Here is a 16195-nt window from a genome sequence, read left to right on the forward strand (position 1 = left end):
CGGAGCCCTATCTTGTTACTGTCAGTAGAATCCAGGTGTGGCTTCCATCTGAGTAAACTCAGCCCTTCCTTTCCACGCCTCTGCCTCACCCGTGCAGGCGCCACCCTGTGTGTGATCTGCCAGGACCGGAGCTCGCTGCGCCAGACGGTCGTCCGCCTGGAGCTCGAGGACCAGTGGCAGTTCCGACTGCGTGATGAATTTCAGACGGCCAATGCCAGGGAAGACCGGCCACTCTTTTTTCTGACTGGACGACATATCTGAGGGGGACAGCAGCAGTTTTTCTGAAGAGTAGAGTGTGCAGCACCCTCATCCTGAGTTGAGGCTAAAGGACATTCTAGAACCACAGGGTATTGGACTGGAACAGACCCCAGACCCTGCCGCGCATCCCCTCATGGGGCACTGAGGTCCAGAGGTCCTGGTCTCGGAAGTCAGGAGAAGGAGGATGACTCTGAGGAGGGCAGGACCGAGCCCAGACTCCCCAGTTCTGGGCCGGACGTGGCCCTGGGCTGTCGTGAAGTCCATTTCATGAAGAACAAAGTTTTGCTTCCTATCACGTCACCCACGTGCTTCCATGGACAAACCAGACGTTTCTCTTAGTTCCAGTGACTCTTGAATTCTCTTAGAGAGCTGCCAGTATTTCAGGCAGTAGATGGTAATTCAGCTAAGTAGGTTTCCCTATAACCTTCTACAAAGCAATATTCCAAAGGAACATTTTAACTGTAAAGGCTGGAGAGGGGAAAAATATAAGAAGCAGATCTTTGTAAGAAGAATTATTTAACTGCCTATAAGTTTTTTCTTTTAGAAGCTAGCCCAAAGGCATCAAATTTAATAAAGTAAAACAATCTGTTTCAGAGCAAATACGATTCTATTAAAATAGTACAGGGTAAATACCCTACCTCTTAGAAAGGGCAAAAATGAAAAGAAGCTTTCTTTAAAACTATGGAAGCTTAAGGAGGAAACGAGGCTTACAGAGGTTGACCTACAATTTGCCTTACAAAGGAAAGAGGACCACGTTCCTTACTTGAAGCAAATGACAAACACACCAAAGTGATTTATAAAATAGTTGATGAGAACTAGACTTCCGATCATAATTTATTGAAGCTTAGTTTCAGTTCCTTAAGTAGCTTGTTTTCTCTTACTAATGGTTGGTTCCTTCGGGGAGAATGTCACCTGAGTGGAGAGGAAGAGAAGAGAGGGACGCCTGGTACACGTCCCACGAACTCGTCCCTTTGCAGCCTGATGAGATAGTGTTTAGACCAGCTGGTTTAGAGGCCTCCTGGGGCCCAGGCATAGGGCCAGGCACTTCAACAGTGATCATCTTTAATCCTCTGCTTGTGTGATCAGGATTCTTCTTCTCACTTAAAAGACAAGAAGGTTGAGTTGCAAAGAGGGTGCCTCACCTGGTCACACAGCTAAAAGAACTAGAAACTTAGTTCAAACTCCCCGTTTCTGGCTCCACAGCCCAGGGCTCCACCCCTACCCCCAATACCACTCTGTGAAGTGGCCCATAGCTTGAAAGAGAAGATAAAAGATAGAAAATAATTGCCCAGAATGTGTTCTTATACATCTATCTTAGACATATAGAAGCACTCTAATGGATAACAGCCTGAGGATAAACTGTTTTAAAAGATAATACCCAAAGAGTTAGTGCCAATCTTGTTTTTCCCCCCAAAGGAAAAAAGTCCATAAAGGCTGAGATCAGTGTTTATAAAATGATCATTTTGTGTATGTCATTATTCCTATTTTGGAATAAAAACTGACCTTTTTAGCTTTGTCTTTTGTAAATAGCACCTTCTGTATCATTCTCCCCATTTTGTTAGTTAATTTAAACTCAGAAAAAACCCTCGAACTAACACTCTTGTTTGTTCCAGTCTTATAAATAAAATGTGTGATGCATGTGTTGGTTCTTTGGTGGGGCTTGATTGTGTGGCTCTGAGGGGAGGCAGTGTGGCCGGTGATCATCAGGTCTATGTGCTTAAAATCTCGCGGTGCAACCAAGTGGAGTTTTGGGAAGGAAATCAGAATATCACCGTCAGCATGAGGCATATTAACACACTGAGGAATTCCTGAAGGAGAAAAAGCAGACAGAATTGGATGTACCAAAAGACAAATATGGGGAAGCCAGTGCAAAGTATGCAGAGAAGACATCCACAAAGGAAGGGCAGTTTGGGGGTGCTGAGCTCAGAGCGGCTGCGGAAGGAGACCGGGGGCATTTGTCCCAAAATGGGGAGGAAGTTTGGAGCCCCAAAGCTATTTGATTCCTTGCAGCCCTTCCCATCATACTCCCCGTATTCCACCCACCTGTGCCAAGCAGCCGGCCGCAGCGCAAAGCAGAAGGGGCCTTAGGGAGCCAGACCTCTGTGTAGACGAGCCGTTGGCGCCCCTGTCTGCCCCGGGACGTTCTGTCCCTATAATCATTTGAAGTCGTTTATGGTAAACGTAGTAAGTAAGCAGGAGCTCCCTAGAACAGAAATAAACACACAACTAAGATCCAGAAAATACTTAAGAACACAAAACAGTGAGAAAGGTGGTGACCTCAGTGAAGAGTTTGTAAAGCAAACAGTCCTGTGAACCAAGGGTGGTCAAGGCGCCTGTGGCTCAGTTGGTAAGGTGCCGGCCCCATATACCGAGGGTGGCGGGTTCAAGCCCAGCCCTGGCTGAATTGCAACCAAAAAAATAGCCGGGCGTTGTGGCGGGCGCCTGTAGTCCCAGCTGCTCAGGAGGCTGAGGCAAGAGAATCACTTAAGCCCTGGAGTTGGAGGTTGCTGTGAGCTGTGTGACGCCACGGCACTCTACCCAGGGCCATAAAGTGAGACTCTGTCTCTACCAAAAAAAAAAGCAGAGACGTGAGATTATAATGTATCCAAACATTCAAGAAAGCAATTAGACATCTGGGAAAGTTACCTCCGTCGGCAGGTGAAATAGCCAGACAGGCTGGAGAGAATAGAGAGCTGGGAGGCACTGGAGGAGTCCGTAAGAGGCTTTGGACAGGAACGTACATGGTCTGCGAGGACCTCTAACTCCCCTCACTGCTTGTCAGGCTGCAGGACCCCGGGACCTCTGCGGGCATGTGCCCAGCTCCGGCCTTCCTGTCTCCTCTGCTCCGAGAGCTCTTCCCTCCATGACCCTTGGATCACGACTCATAGGTCACCTCCCCCCTGAGGCCATCCCAGATTGGTAACTACTAAACAGAATGCATTTTTGAGTTTTTTTTTTTTTTTTTTTTTATTGTTGGGGATTCATTGAGGGTACAATAAGCCAGTTACACTGATTGCAATTGTTAGGTAAAGGCCCTCTTGCAATCATGTCTTGCCCCCATAAAGTGTGACACACACCAAGGCCCCACCCCCCTCCCTCCATCCCTCTTTCTGCTTCCCCCCCATAACCATAATTGTCATTAATTGTCCTCATATCAAGATTGAGTACATAGGATTCATGCTTCTCCATTCTCGTGATGCTTTACTAAGAATAATGTCTTCCACTTCCAGCCAAGTTAATACGAAGGATGTAAAGTCTCCATTTTTTTTAATGGCTGAATAGTATTCCATGGTATACATATACCACAGCTTGTTAATCCATTCCTGGGTTGGTGGGCATGTAGGCTGTTTCCACATTTTGGCAATTGTAAATTGAGCTGCAATAAACAGTCTAGTACAAGTGTCCTTATGATAAAAGGATTTTTTCCCTTCTGGGTAGATGCCCAGTAATGGGCTTGCAGGATCAAATGGGAGGTCTAGCTTGAGTGCTTTGAGGTTTCTCCATACTTCCTTCCAGAAAGGTTGTACTAGTTTGCAGTCCCACCAGCAGTGTAAAAATGTTCCCTTCTCTCCACATCCACGCCAGCATCTGCAGTTTTGAGATTTTGTGATGTGGGCCATTCTCACTGGGGTTAGATGATATCTCAGGGTTGTTTTGATTTGCATTTCTCTAATATATAGAGATGATGAACATTTTTTCATATGTTTGTTAGCATTTGTCTGTCATCTTTAGAGAAAGTTGTATTCATGTCTCTTGCCCATTGATCTATGGGATTGTTGGCTTTTTTCATGTGGATTAATTTGAGTTCTCTATAGATCCTAGTTATCAAGCTTTTGTCTGATTGAAAATATGCAAATATCCTTTCCCATTGTGTAGGTTGTCTCTTTGCTTTGGTTATTGTCTCCTTAGCTGTACAGAAGCTTTTCAGTTTAATGAAGTCCCATTTGTTTATTTTTGTTGTTGTTGCAATTGCCATGGCAGTCTTCTTCATGAAGTCTTCCCCCAGGCCAATATCTTCCAGTGTTTTTCCTATGCTTTCTTGGAGGATTTTTATTGTTTCATGCCTTAAATTTAAGTCCTTTATCCATCTTGAATCAATTTTTGTGAGTGGGGAAAGGTGTGGGTCCAGTTTCAGTCTTTTACAGGTAGACATCCAGTTCTCCCAACACCATTTATTGAATAGGGAGTCTTTCCCCCAAGGTAAGTTCTTGTTTGGTTTATCGAAGATTAGGTGGTTGTAAGATGTTAGTTTCATTTCTTGGTTTTCAATTCGATTCCAAGTGTCTATGTCTCTGTTTTTGTGCCAGTACCATGCTGTCTTGACCACTATGGCTTTGTAGTACAGACTAAAATCTGGTATGCTGATGCCCCCAGCTTTATTTTTATTACTAAGAACTGCCTTAGCTATACGGGTTTTTTTCTGGTTCCATACAAAACGCAGAATCATTTTTTCCAAATCTTGAAAGTACGATGTAGATACTTTGATAGGAATGGCATTGAATGGGTAGATTGCTTTGGGAAGTATAGACATTTTAACAATGTTGATTCTTCCCATCCATGAGCATGGTATGTTCTTCCATTTGTTAATATCCTCTGCTATTTCCTTTCTGAGGATTTCATAATTTTCTTTATAGAGGTCCTTCACCTCCTTCATTAGGTATATTCCTAGGTATTTCATTTTCTTTGAAACTATGGTGAAGGGAGTTGTGTCCTTAATTAGCTTCTCATCTTGACTGTTATTGGTGTATACAAAGGCTACTGACTTGTGGACATTGATTTTATATCCTGAAACATTACTGTATTTTTTGATGACTTCTAGGAGTCTTGTGGTTGAGTCTTTGGGGTTCTCTAAGTATAAGATCATGTCATCAGCAAAGAGGGAGAGTTTGACCTCCTCTGCTCCCATTTGGATTCCCTTTATTTCCTTGTCTTGCCGAATTGTATTGGCTTGAACTTCCAGCACCATGTTGAATAGTAAAGGTGACAGAGGACAACCTTGTCTGGTTCCAGTTCTAAGAGGAAAAGCTTTCAGTTTTACTCCATTCAGTAAAATATTGGCTGTGGGTTTGTCATAGATAGCTTCAATCAGTTTTAGAAATGTGCCACCTATGCCTATACTCTTCGGTGTTCTAATTAGAAAAGGATGCTGGATTTTATCAAATGCTTTTTCTGCATCTATTGAGAGGATCATGTGATCTTTATTTTTGCCTCTGTTAATATGGTGAATAACGTTTATGGACTTGCGTATGTTAAACCAGCCTTGCATCCCTGGGATGAAGCCTACTTGATCATGATGAATGACTTTTTTGATGATAAGCTTTAATCTATTGGCTAGGATTTTGTTGAGAATTTTTCCATCTATATTCATGAGTGAGATTGGTCTGAAATTCTTTTTGTTTGGGTCTTTTCCTGGTTTTGGTATCAGGGTGATGTTTGCTTCATAGAATGTGTTGGTGAAGATTCCTTCTTCCTCAGTTTTTTGGAATAATTTCTGCAGGACAGGAATAAGCTCATCCTTGAAGGTTTGATAGAATTCTGGAGTGAAGCCATCTGGACCAGGGCATTTTTTGGTTGGAAGATTTTTTATTGTTTCTTTGATCTCAGTGCTTGAAATTGGTCTGTTCAGGAGCTCTATTTCTTCCTGGCTAAGTCTAGGGAGAGGGTGTGATTCCAAATATTGATCCATTTCCTTCACATTGTCAAATTTCTGGGCATAGAGTTTCTGGTAGTATTCAGAGATGATCTCTTGTATCTCTGTGGGATCAGTTGTTATTTCCCCTTTATCATTTCTGATTGAGGTTACTAGAGATTTTACTTTTCTATTCCTCGTTAGTCTGGCCAATGGTTTATCTATTTTATTTATTTTTTCAAAAAACCAACTCCTTGTTTCATTAATTTTCTGAATGATTCTTTTGTTTTCAATTTCATTGATCTCTGATTTGATTTTGGATATTTCTTTTCTTCTACTGAGTTTAGGCTTAGATTGTTCTTCTTTTTCCAATTCCATAAGATCTCTTGTGAGATTGTTGATGTGCTCTCTTTCTGTTTTTCGAATGTAGGCATCTAAAGCAATGAATTTTCCTCTCAAAACTGCTTTTGCAGTATCCCACAGGTTTTGGTAGCTTGTGTCTTCATTGTTGTTGTGCTCAAGGAAGTTAATGATTTCCTGTTTTGTTTCTTCCTGCACCCATCTGTTATTCAACAGAAGATTGTTTAATTTCCATGCCTTTGGGTGGGGTTGAGCATTTCTGTTAGAGTTGAGTTCCACCTTTAGTGCCTTATGGTCTGAAAAGATACAAGGTAAAATTTCAATTCTTTTGATTCTGTTGATATTTGTTTTGTGTCCCAGGATATGATCAATTTTGGAGAATGTTCCATGGGGTGATGAGAAGAATGTATATTCTTTACCTTTGGGGTGGAGTGTTCTATATGCATCTATCAAGCACAGTTGTTCTAGGGTCTCATTTAAATCTCTTATATCTTTGTTTAATTTCTGTTTAGAGGATCTGTCCAGCTCTGTCAGAGGAGTGTTAAAGTCCCCTGTTATGATGGTATTATCAGATATCATATTGCTCAGACTGAGTAAGGTCTGTTTCAAGAATCTGGGAGCATTTAAATTGGGTGCATAAATATTTAGAATTGAAATGTCTTCTTGTTGTAGTTTTCCCTTGACCAATATAAAGTGACCATCTTTGTCTTTTTTGACTTTAGTTGCTTTAAATCCACATGTATCTGAAAATAAGATTGCAACTCCTCTTTTCTTCTGAATTCCATTTGCCTGAAAAATTGTCTTCCAACCCTTGACTCGGAGCTTTAATTGTCTTTTGACAATTTTCGTCTTTTGACAAAAAGCCAGGTGTGTTTCTTGCAGACAGCAAATGGATGGCTTGTGTTTATTAATCCAGTCAGCCAATCTATGTCACTTCAGTGGGGAATTCAAGCCATTAACATTTATTGAGATAATTGATAAGTGTGGAAGTATTCTATTCGTCTTATTTTGTGAGAGTCCATTGCTTAGTTTTATCTTTTGCATCAGTGTGGAGGTTAGGTTCTGTCCTTTGATTTCTGAGTTCTTACTTTGCTGCTGATCCATTGTGGTGGTCAGTGTGCAGAACAGGTTGAAGTATTTCCTGTAGAGCTGGTCTTGTTGTGGCGAATTTCCTCAATGTTTGTATATCCGTAAATGAGTTGATTTCTCCGTCAATTTTGAAGCTTAGCTTAGCGGGGTACATAATTCTGGGCTGAAAATTGTTCTGTTTAAGTAGATTAAAGGTAGATGACCATTGTCTTCTTGCTTGGAAAGTTTCATTAGAGAAGTCTGCGGTCACTCTGATGGATTTGCCCCTGTAGGTCAACTGGCGCTTACTCCTGGCAGCTTGCAGAATCTTTTCTTTTGTCTTGACTTTGGACAGGTTCATCACAATGTGTCTTGGAGAAGCTCGGTTAGAGTTGAGGCGACCTGGGGTCCGATATCCCTCTGAAAGCAGTGTGTCAGAATCTTTGGTGATGTTTGGGAAATTTTCTTTTATAATATTCTCTAGTATGGCTTCCATTCCTCTGGGGCATTCTTCTTCCCCTTCTGGAATTCCTATAACTCGTATGTTGGAACGCTTCATAAAGTCCCATAATTCTGACAGTGAACGTTCTACTTTCTCTCTCTTCTTTTCTGCCTCTTTTACTGTCTGAGTTATCTCAAGAACTTTGTCTTCTACCTCTGAAATTCTTTGTTCTGCATGGTCTAACCTGTTGCTGATACTTTCCATTGCATCTTTAAGTTCCCTAATTGACTGTTTCAGATCCTTCAGGTCTGCTATATCCTTTTTATATTCTTCATATCGTTCATCTCTTATTTGATTCTGTTTTTGGATTTCCTTTTGGTTATTTTCCACTTTAGTAGCAATTTCCTTCATTGTTTCCATCATTTCTTTCATTGTTTTCAACATGTGTATTCTAAATTCCCTTTCTGTCATTCCTAACATTTCTTTACAGGTGGAATCATCTGCAGTAGCTACCTCATGGTCCCTTGGCGGGGTTGTTCTGGACTGGTTCTTCATGTTGCCTGGAGTTTTCTGCTGATTCTTCCTCATGAGTGATTTCTTTTATCTGTTTCCTTGCCCTAATTTTCCTTTCTCTTCCTCTTGCTCTTTAAGTTCTTGTGCCTGTGGACTAAGGGTTACAGGACCAGAAGGGTGAGAAGGTTGAAGAGCAAAAAAGGGATGAAAGAAAGGAGGACCGAGTGATAAGAAAAAAAAGAAAGATAGAGAAAGGAGAGGGGGTGGGTATAAGGAATATTGCAAAAAGAAGAGAGGCACAGAAAGAGGGAGACAGGGCAATATAGGTGTACAGTAGGGTACTTTGACACAACCTTAAAAATCCCCACCTTCTGGGGGTGCCCAGTTGGGTGGTTTCCTTGAGGTCAGCAGCTCTTTGCTAACCTGATCAGACACAGTACCCCACCTCCACCAAGTAGAGAGGAAAGACAAAAATGCTATAGATCAAACCAAAACAAGCAAACAGAAAACTTAACGGGGATAAAATTGGGTGAAAAACCAAATGATAGCGGTAGAAACACTAGCAAAAATGAAGTTCTAGTTATTAAAAAAGGCAGCAATGGGAAATTATAATTAAACTAGAAAAATCGAGAAAGAAAAAGGGATCTGTATGGAAAAGATTGAAATTAAAAAACAAAATAACATCAACAACGTAAAAATAAACAAAAAACCCAACCAAACAAAAAAAAAAGAAAAAAATACACAACCAAAAACCAGGCAGTTTGTATATGTTATTGAATATTGTCTGGGCAACACGTGGTCTTCTGGGGTATGAGATGTTAATCACAGTTCTGATACGACTGGAGGCTGCTGATTTCTCAAACCCCAGCAGGTAGACACCCTAAGTCTCTCTTCAGCCCACTTAAAAGGCACTTTGAACTTGTAAACTTGCTGAGCAGAAGCTTTCCCCGCTTTCTCGCTGGAATCACTGCTGAAGTGGCTATCCACTTACCCAGTGTGCCAAAACCGGTCTCACTCTGCCCCTGAGGGTTAGGGCTGCAAGGCAGCTCAGACCCCACCCTTAGGCTACTTGATTGCTGGGTTACCAGCTCCCACCCGTTTCTAGCTCTGCGACCCTGGGGGCGGAGCTTGCCGGGGCAGATCACTGGCAATGGTTCCGTGTGACCCACCGCCAAACACTATTAGCTCCGTCTGGCTCAGCGGCTCAGACTGGGGCCCTAGACAACGGCCAAAGTTCTCCGCACTCCCGCTCAGGCTCTCCCCAAGGCAGTTCAACTCAGTGCCAAGTCCTAGGACACCAAAAGAGTTCACAGGTAAGGCCTTTCTGGTTTGCAGTCTCGCTGCTACTGAACTTACAGTTGTGGGCGGGTTTAGACGGATTGAACACACGCGACCACTTGCCGGTTTTCCACTGTTTTAGTCCTCCTCTTGGGGTCCAGAAGTCTCTCGCTGACTCCCTGTATCCTCATAGGAGTGATGATAGGCAGATCCCACCAGCCAGAGATGCCTGGAGTCCTATCTCCCCAGACTCACGGTGCCCAGATGCAAGGAAGCTGTTACTCGGCCGCCATCTTGCTCCGCCTCCCATTTTTGAGTTTTTAATCTGCTCCAGGTGAAGGTAGGAATTTTGTTCACTGCTGTATCCCCTGAAACTTAAACTTGCCCAGCACATGTCAACAGACAACGGATACTTACAAAGTGTCCACTGAGTGCATCAGTGAATTTCCTGTAGCTTAGATGATCTCAACATGGTGATGGAGGAAGTGAGAAAATGGCAAAATTGAGCTAATGTTGTTGACTCACTGGGGCTGCAGTGATTGGCATGTTAGTGGAAAAGGAACATATAAAAATGAACTAAAAACATTTGTAGTGCCAAAAGGAAAGAAACACGATGTCCAACATCTAAAAACATTAAAGGGAAAACAGCAATGACAAAATCCATGAATCCAATGGAGGCAAGATGAGGCTGGGGAGGCGGAAAACGGCAGGGAATCTTGGTAAATAAGAAATAAAAGTAGATGGCAGGGCGCACGCCAACATCTCAATAGTCAGACATCAATGAATTAAATTTACCTACTACTAGATTGGGTTTCTCAGACTAGGATAAAAAAGCTAATTAGAATAGAATTTAATTTTTTTTTTTTTTTTTTTTTTGAAACGGAGTCTTACTATGTCGCCCTCAGTAGAGTGCTTTGGTGTCACAGCTCACAGCAACTTCAAACTCCTGGGCTTAAGCGATTCTCTTGCCTCAACCTCTGAAGTAGCTGGGACTGCAGGGGCCCACAATGCCCGGCTATTTTGTTGTTGTTGTTGCAGTTGTCATTGTTGTCTAGCTGGCCTGGGCTGGGCTCGAACCCGTCAGCCTCAGTGTATGTGGCTGGCACCATAACCACTGTGCTATGGGCACTGAGCCAGAATTTAATATTTTAAAAAGATAAATGAGCAAAGAGCAATTTTAAGTTAAAGTTACAAAATTATTCCCAAGGAGATGATAAGGAGCACAAAACTTTGTAGCCATGTTAATAGACTATAAAATATTTGAAGTAAAAATTGTTAGGGGGCGGCACCTGTGGCTCAAAGGAGGAGGGCACCGGCCCCATATACCAGTGGTGGCGGGTTCAAACCCAGCCTGCGGCCAAAAACTGCAAAGACAAAAAAATGTTAGAAATGTGATTAGAATGGGTAAATTCCACAATTATAAATGGATGCTGGTCCACCTCCCAGAAAAAAGAGACCAATGGAGATGAGATTTGACTGACACAGTAACGTGTTTGATATAAAGGAATTAATATTCAAAGGGGAGATTCCAGAGATTCTGTGTTACAAACTATTCCAGAAAATGTTCTGAACTAGGTAGTAGTGATGGTTATACAACACTATAAATATACTAAATGTCAATAAATGTAAAATTTTTGTGTATTTTATCACAACAAAATAAGGCTATTCCAGAGCATTGGAAAGTATAGGAATCTAAATTTCTGCAAGACCAGAAATAACACTAATCCCAAACCAGTTAAGAGTAATAAATACATTAAAATACTCTGGCTCTTTAAAATAACCTAGACTTAGTTTCTTCTATTTTTCCTTTTAAGGAATAGCTAATTTTCTTTTCTTACTATCTGTACAGTTTTTTTTTACTTGAATATTCAGATTTTTCTAAAGTTCTAAAATTGATACTCTGGGAAATTATTTCATAACAATTTTCTGGCATAAATTTGAACATTATATTTTTATATTATAATTTTAAAAGTCTCTTTACTATCTTTGATTCTCTTTTTCATTTAGTATCTCTGTCTTCTCAGTTTTTTTTTTGTTCAGCCTTGCCAAAGACTTAACTTATTTTATGGAATTTTTCAAAGAATAAACCTCTGGTTATAAGTCTCCTTTTCATGTTTGTTTTCAATTTCATTAATTTCTGTTTTCATCTTTACTTAATTCCTTCTGTTTTCTTTCCATATATTTTATGGTTTGATTAAATGCAGAAAACCCAAACACAAAATAGTAAATCAAACCAAGGTAAATATCAAAAAATGAAATGACTTCTTATGTCAGCAATAACCAACTGAAAGAAAATTAATGGAAATAAAATTCCCAATCATCAAAGCAACTAAAGCTAGAAAATACCATTATTAAATTTAACAAAAAAATTGTAAGACCTGTGTGAAGACAGTTACAAAATTTCTGTGAAGGAAATAAAAGAAGATAAATACAGAGAAAACTATATCCCAATGGAAAGATTCAATATTCTAAGACTATCAATTCCTCCTCTGCCCCAACACTGCCCTAAATTAGCCTACAAAGCTAATCAAAATCCCACCTAGATTGTTTCTGGAAGCTGCCTGTTGAGATCAAGTTTCTATGAATCCAGAGGTAAGACAAAAGAGTAAATAAACGAAGACTAAAATGTCACCTGTTGTGTTGATAATAACATTGATGCAGGTATCACCATATTGGCAATAACGAGTTTTCAAATGCTGCATTAAGAATTTGATGTACCTGCCTGGTCACAGGCAACACAGGCTGTGTGGGGTATTGCCCCTACAAACTTTCTAGCATGGAAGATCCGTAGGAGCAGAGAGAGGGCTAAGTTGCTGAGTTACACCTCCAGCTCCTGGTATAGTTAGTTACCTCCTTGCCTGTGGGGAAGGTGGAGTGAGCAGATAGAAACCAGAAGTGCTACATTGATAACACTCTCTTCATGTGGGAGGAAATGTCAGGTGCTAGGAATAAATGTTCCTGGTTAATTTCCCTCAGTGTTTTATTCTCTAACCCACTGGGCTTGGCCATTAGGCCTGTGGCCAGGCTGATCCCCTGGGATGGGGGTTGTGGGAAGGCCCATCTCTCCATTTTTCTGCAGCCTGGGCATTCTCACTGGAGGGGATTCTTTCAGGTTTTCTGAGGCTGTGCCAGTGCATGGATCATTCTTTGATGTTCCTCAGTTTTGGGATCCAGTGAGTTCCAGGAACCAAATACGATGGTTAAAACAAGGCAGTTGCTATTCTCTAAAGCATTTTCCCAGGCAAAAATTATGTTCCTAGAATATACTATTTAATGATGCCAAAAGCCATAGAGGAACCCCCCCCCCCCCGGACACACACACACACACACACCGGTATCTGAGTGAAGGAGGTGGATGGAAAAACCTTTTTGGTTTTAGCCGTGTCAGGAAGCCAGGCTGCTTGTAGTCTGAAATCTATGATGTCTGAACTTGAATTCAACAGGCCAATTCTCGCCTCAAGGTTAAGAATGTGCTCAGTCTCCCTTATCTAGGGCAAATTCCTGGTGCTTGCTCTCTGCGATCTCAAACTATGGCTTGGAGGCACTGCTGCCTTGGAGTGAAGTTGAGAAACCTATTTTCTTACTGGGAAACCCAATTGTTGGTCCTAGATATAATCTTACCACACGCCATCTTGAGCCTGAGCCATCCATTATTAAGGTTTAGAGTCACTTTTAATAAACAAATTTGTATTAAACCTGCTAGATCTAGCTTCAGAGTTTGCAGACAGTTTTGTTTAAGGAAAAGACCATGAACCAAGAGTGCATCCAGTGTGGCTTTCATTTCTTTTTTAGCCTCGTTGTTTAGGCAGGCCTCCCAGCTCAGAGGGAATTAGCATTTTAATTAACAAAACAGTTGGAATGGCCAGAACAAAATTTTAAAGGCTTCCATGTCTAGAGGAGAAACAAGAATTCTATGACTGCTTTTGTCATTTGCAGAATATACTGGCCCAGTTTTTCCTCTCTTTTCTAAAACTTTGGCAAGCACTTGTTTTGCGTGTTTGGGATTTCAGGCCCATCTAACTCCACTTCTCACTCTATCAAAGGGTCTTTTCCAGGGGTGGTGATCCAGCCCGCTAAGAATGGGGAGTTTGGGTGGTGTTAGGGGGTGAACTATGTCCTGAAAAAAAATAAATGTATGTTGAAATCCTAAGCTCCAGCACCACAGAATGGGAGCTTATTTATAAATGGAGTCCTTATGGATGTAATTAGCTACATTAAGATGAGGTTACTGAGAGAACCATTTGAAGCTGGGAGAAGCAAGGGACCCTCCCCTAGAGTCTTAGAGAGCAGGGCCCTGCCTACACCTTGATCTCAGATTTGTAGCTCCCAGACTGGTGAGAGAGTAAATTTCTGTAGTTTTAAGATGCACAGTTTGTGTCCCTTTGTTATGGATAGGCAATGCCAGTTTCATCCTTCAGAGTTTAGCCACAGCCTCCAAGGGTGCAGATACTGGTGAGCTCAGGGCTCAGCGACTGAGCTTGGGGGGTCTCTCTCTTGATCTGGGTGAGTGAGTAGGCAGCGCACATGCAGTCAAGGCAACCAAGCACACAAAGAAATATATGGCTTCGCATTTTTAAATGTAGAACTATAAAGATAATTATACTCAGGAGCCTAGAGCATCCCCTTTTAATAATGGCAGCTACTATTAAAAGTTTTTTTCCCAGAGGCGTATACCAAAAATGCAATGATGATTATCTGTGTATCTTACTTCTTCTTTCCTTTCTTCCTTTAAAAAAATTCTGAGATAATTATAGATTCACACACAACTGTAAGAAAGAATACAAAAAAGATTCTGTGTACCTTTATGAGCACCCTGATGTTGATAAGATACAGTACAATTCCATTAGTGCAAGACTCCCCCAGGCCACACATCGTAACCAAACTCCCTCCCAGGCCTCCTTCCCGCGGTCACAAAAGTCTTCCACATTTCTGGACTTTTGGGTCCTAGGTAGAACACTAAGCCGTTTGTCATATTCATGATATCATTTAATTCTTTAAACTTAGGGGTAGTTATCATGATGTCTATGTCACAGATGTGGAACTGGGGCCCACGCGAGTGACGGAACTGCTGAAATCACCCCGCTAATAAGTGGCAGAGGCAGTCTCCTGTCCTGGGACCGCAGCAAGGGGAGCTGAATTTCTGTCACTTACCTCAAGATTAAACAAACTAGATTATATCAACTAATTAAGGTTACATGTTACTTTTTTCTCCGAACGTTTCTGAGTGTCTGCTGCCTTTCTGAGCATCACCACGCTCAATAGTGAGTGACAGTGACAGCCCTGCACTGGGGTCACGTGTGCCTGCTCAGCAGACCCATTTTCATTTTCAAGCTCTTCCTTCTGACCTTTCTCCGTATCTGTACGATTTGTACATAATGTCATAATGTGATTTTGTCTTCCATTTTCTAGTTCATGGTATCATCGCAGTATGTTTATGTGGCTAAATAAGGTTTCCGTACCCTTTGTATTTGTTAAGAGCAGCCTAACAGATAGGATTCATTTGATCAAATGTATGACTTGCCCAGTTCCATGATGTTGATCCTTCAATCTGTTACCTTTTGCCATTAAGCTCTCGAGCAGCATGGTTTGAACACTGAGCTTCCAAGTCCTGGGCCTGGGTTCCAATCCCTGGGTTTCTAAGCAGTGGGATAAAAACCTTACTTACCTTCTCTTTGTTGTTATGACCCCATGTGTGAAAGTTGATGGTAACAATAGTATTTACAGTTGGGGGCTACTGTGAGGATTAGGCAGGGTTTGTCAGAGCCTGCTTGTAAATGCCCAGATGAAGAACGCTGCAGATAAACCTGATAAACCCACAAACCCCTGAGCACCAGAGAACACTGCAGATAAACCCACAAACCCCTGTGCACCAGAGAGAGGCCTCTTCTACTTTAGCAAATTACCTTAAAGTAAAATTCCAGAGGTTGAATTATAGGATCTAAGTTTTTGAGCATTTTATGGCTTTCAAAATAGTATATTGCCCATTGGCTTTCCAGTTGGGTTATTCAGTTTCCTCTCTAAGGCAGGAGTACATGGGTGTCACACAGTTACAGCAATGTTTGTTCTTGTCTTGACACATTTTGTTGACATAATGGCCATAAAATGTTGCATCATTGTTTGAAGTGTCAATCCTTTAGGAACTAAGGAGGCTGATCCTGTTTCCTCTTGTGCCTTTCTTGGCTCTTGGGGTCGTGGTGTTTTGTTTAATGGTTTGCAGGAAATGTTGGGATACTATGTAAGTAGGGCATCTATCAGGCTCTCAAGCTGTTATTCCTTAAGTTTTGGTTCTATTGTTTTTCACTGTGCTTGGGTGACCTGCAGCAGAGAGGGTGTGCGTCAGTCATGCAGCTCCTGTGAAGAACTTTTGCCCAGTTTGGGGTCCAGGATGACGATGACAATAATGACAGCTAGTATTTTTTGAGCATTTACTATGTGTCAGGCACCGTGGTCAGGAGGTTACATTCTTTCTTTCATTTAATGATTGTAAACTTATTAAGTACTGCAGATTGGCAATCCTTTATCCACAACTCTTGGGACCAGTCATAGTTTTCAATTCAGGGCTTTCCCCATTCTAAAAAAGTAATATGAGGCAAACTCCACACGTTACGTAACCCTTAGCAGGCTTGGGGAGAATCTTCATAACCAAG

General features: G+C 41.6%; 1 protein-coding gene across 1 annotated transcript in view; it reads left to right on the top strand.

Moving 5' to 3' along the window:
• The window catches only part of GREB1 (growth regulating estrogen receptor binding 1), a 62912-nt gene extending 61300 nt beyond the window's left edge, over window positions 1-1612 (top strand). Inside the window, exon 32 of the mRNA XM_053587290.1 lies at window positions 98-1612. Coding sequence (XP_053443265.1) covers window positions 98-261 — 164 coding nt within the window. The 3' untranslated portion in view covers window positions 262-1612. The remainder of the gene's footprint in view (window positions 1-97) is intronic.
• Window positions 1613-16195: the final 14583 nt, after the last annotated feature.

This window comes from Nycticebus coucang, chromosome 4 (genome assembly GCF_027406575.1).
Source record: "Nycticebus coucang isolate mNycCou1 chromosome 4, mNycCou1.pri, whole genome shotgun sequence".
In the NCBI taxonomy this organism is placed as follows: Eukaryota; Metazoa; Chordata; class Mammalia; order Primates; family Lorisidae; genus Nycticebus; species Nycticebus coucang.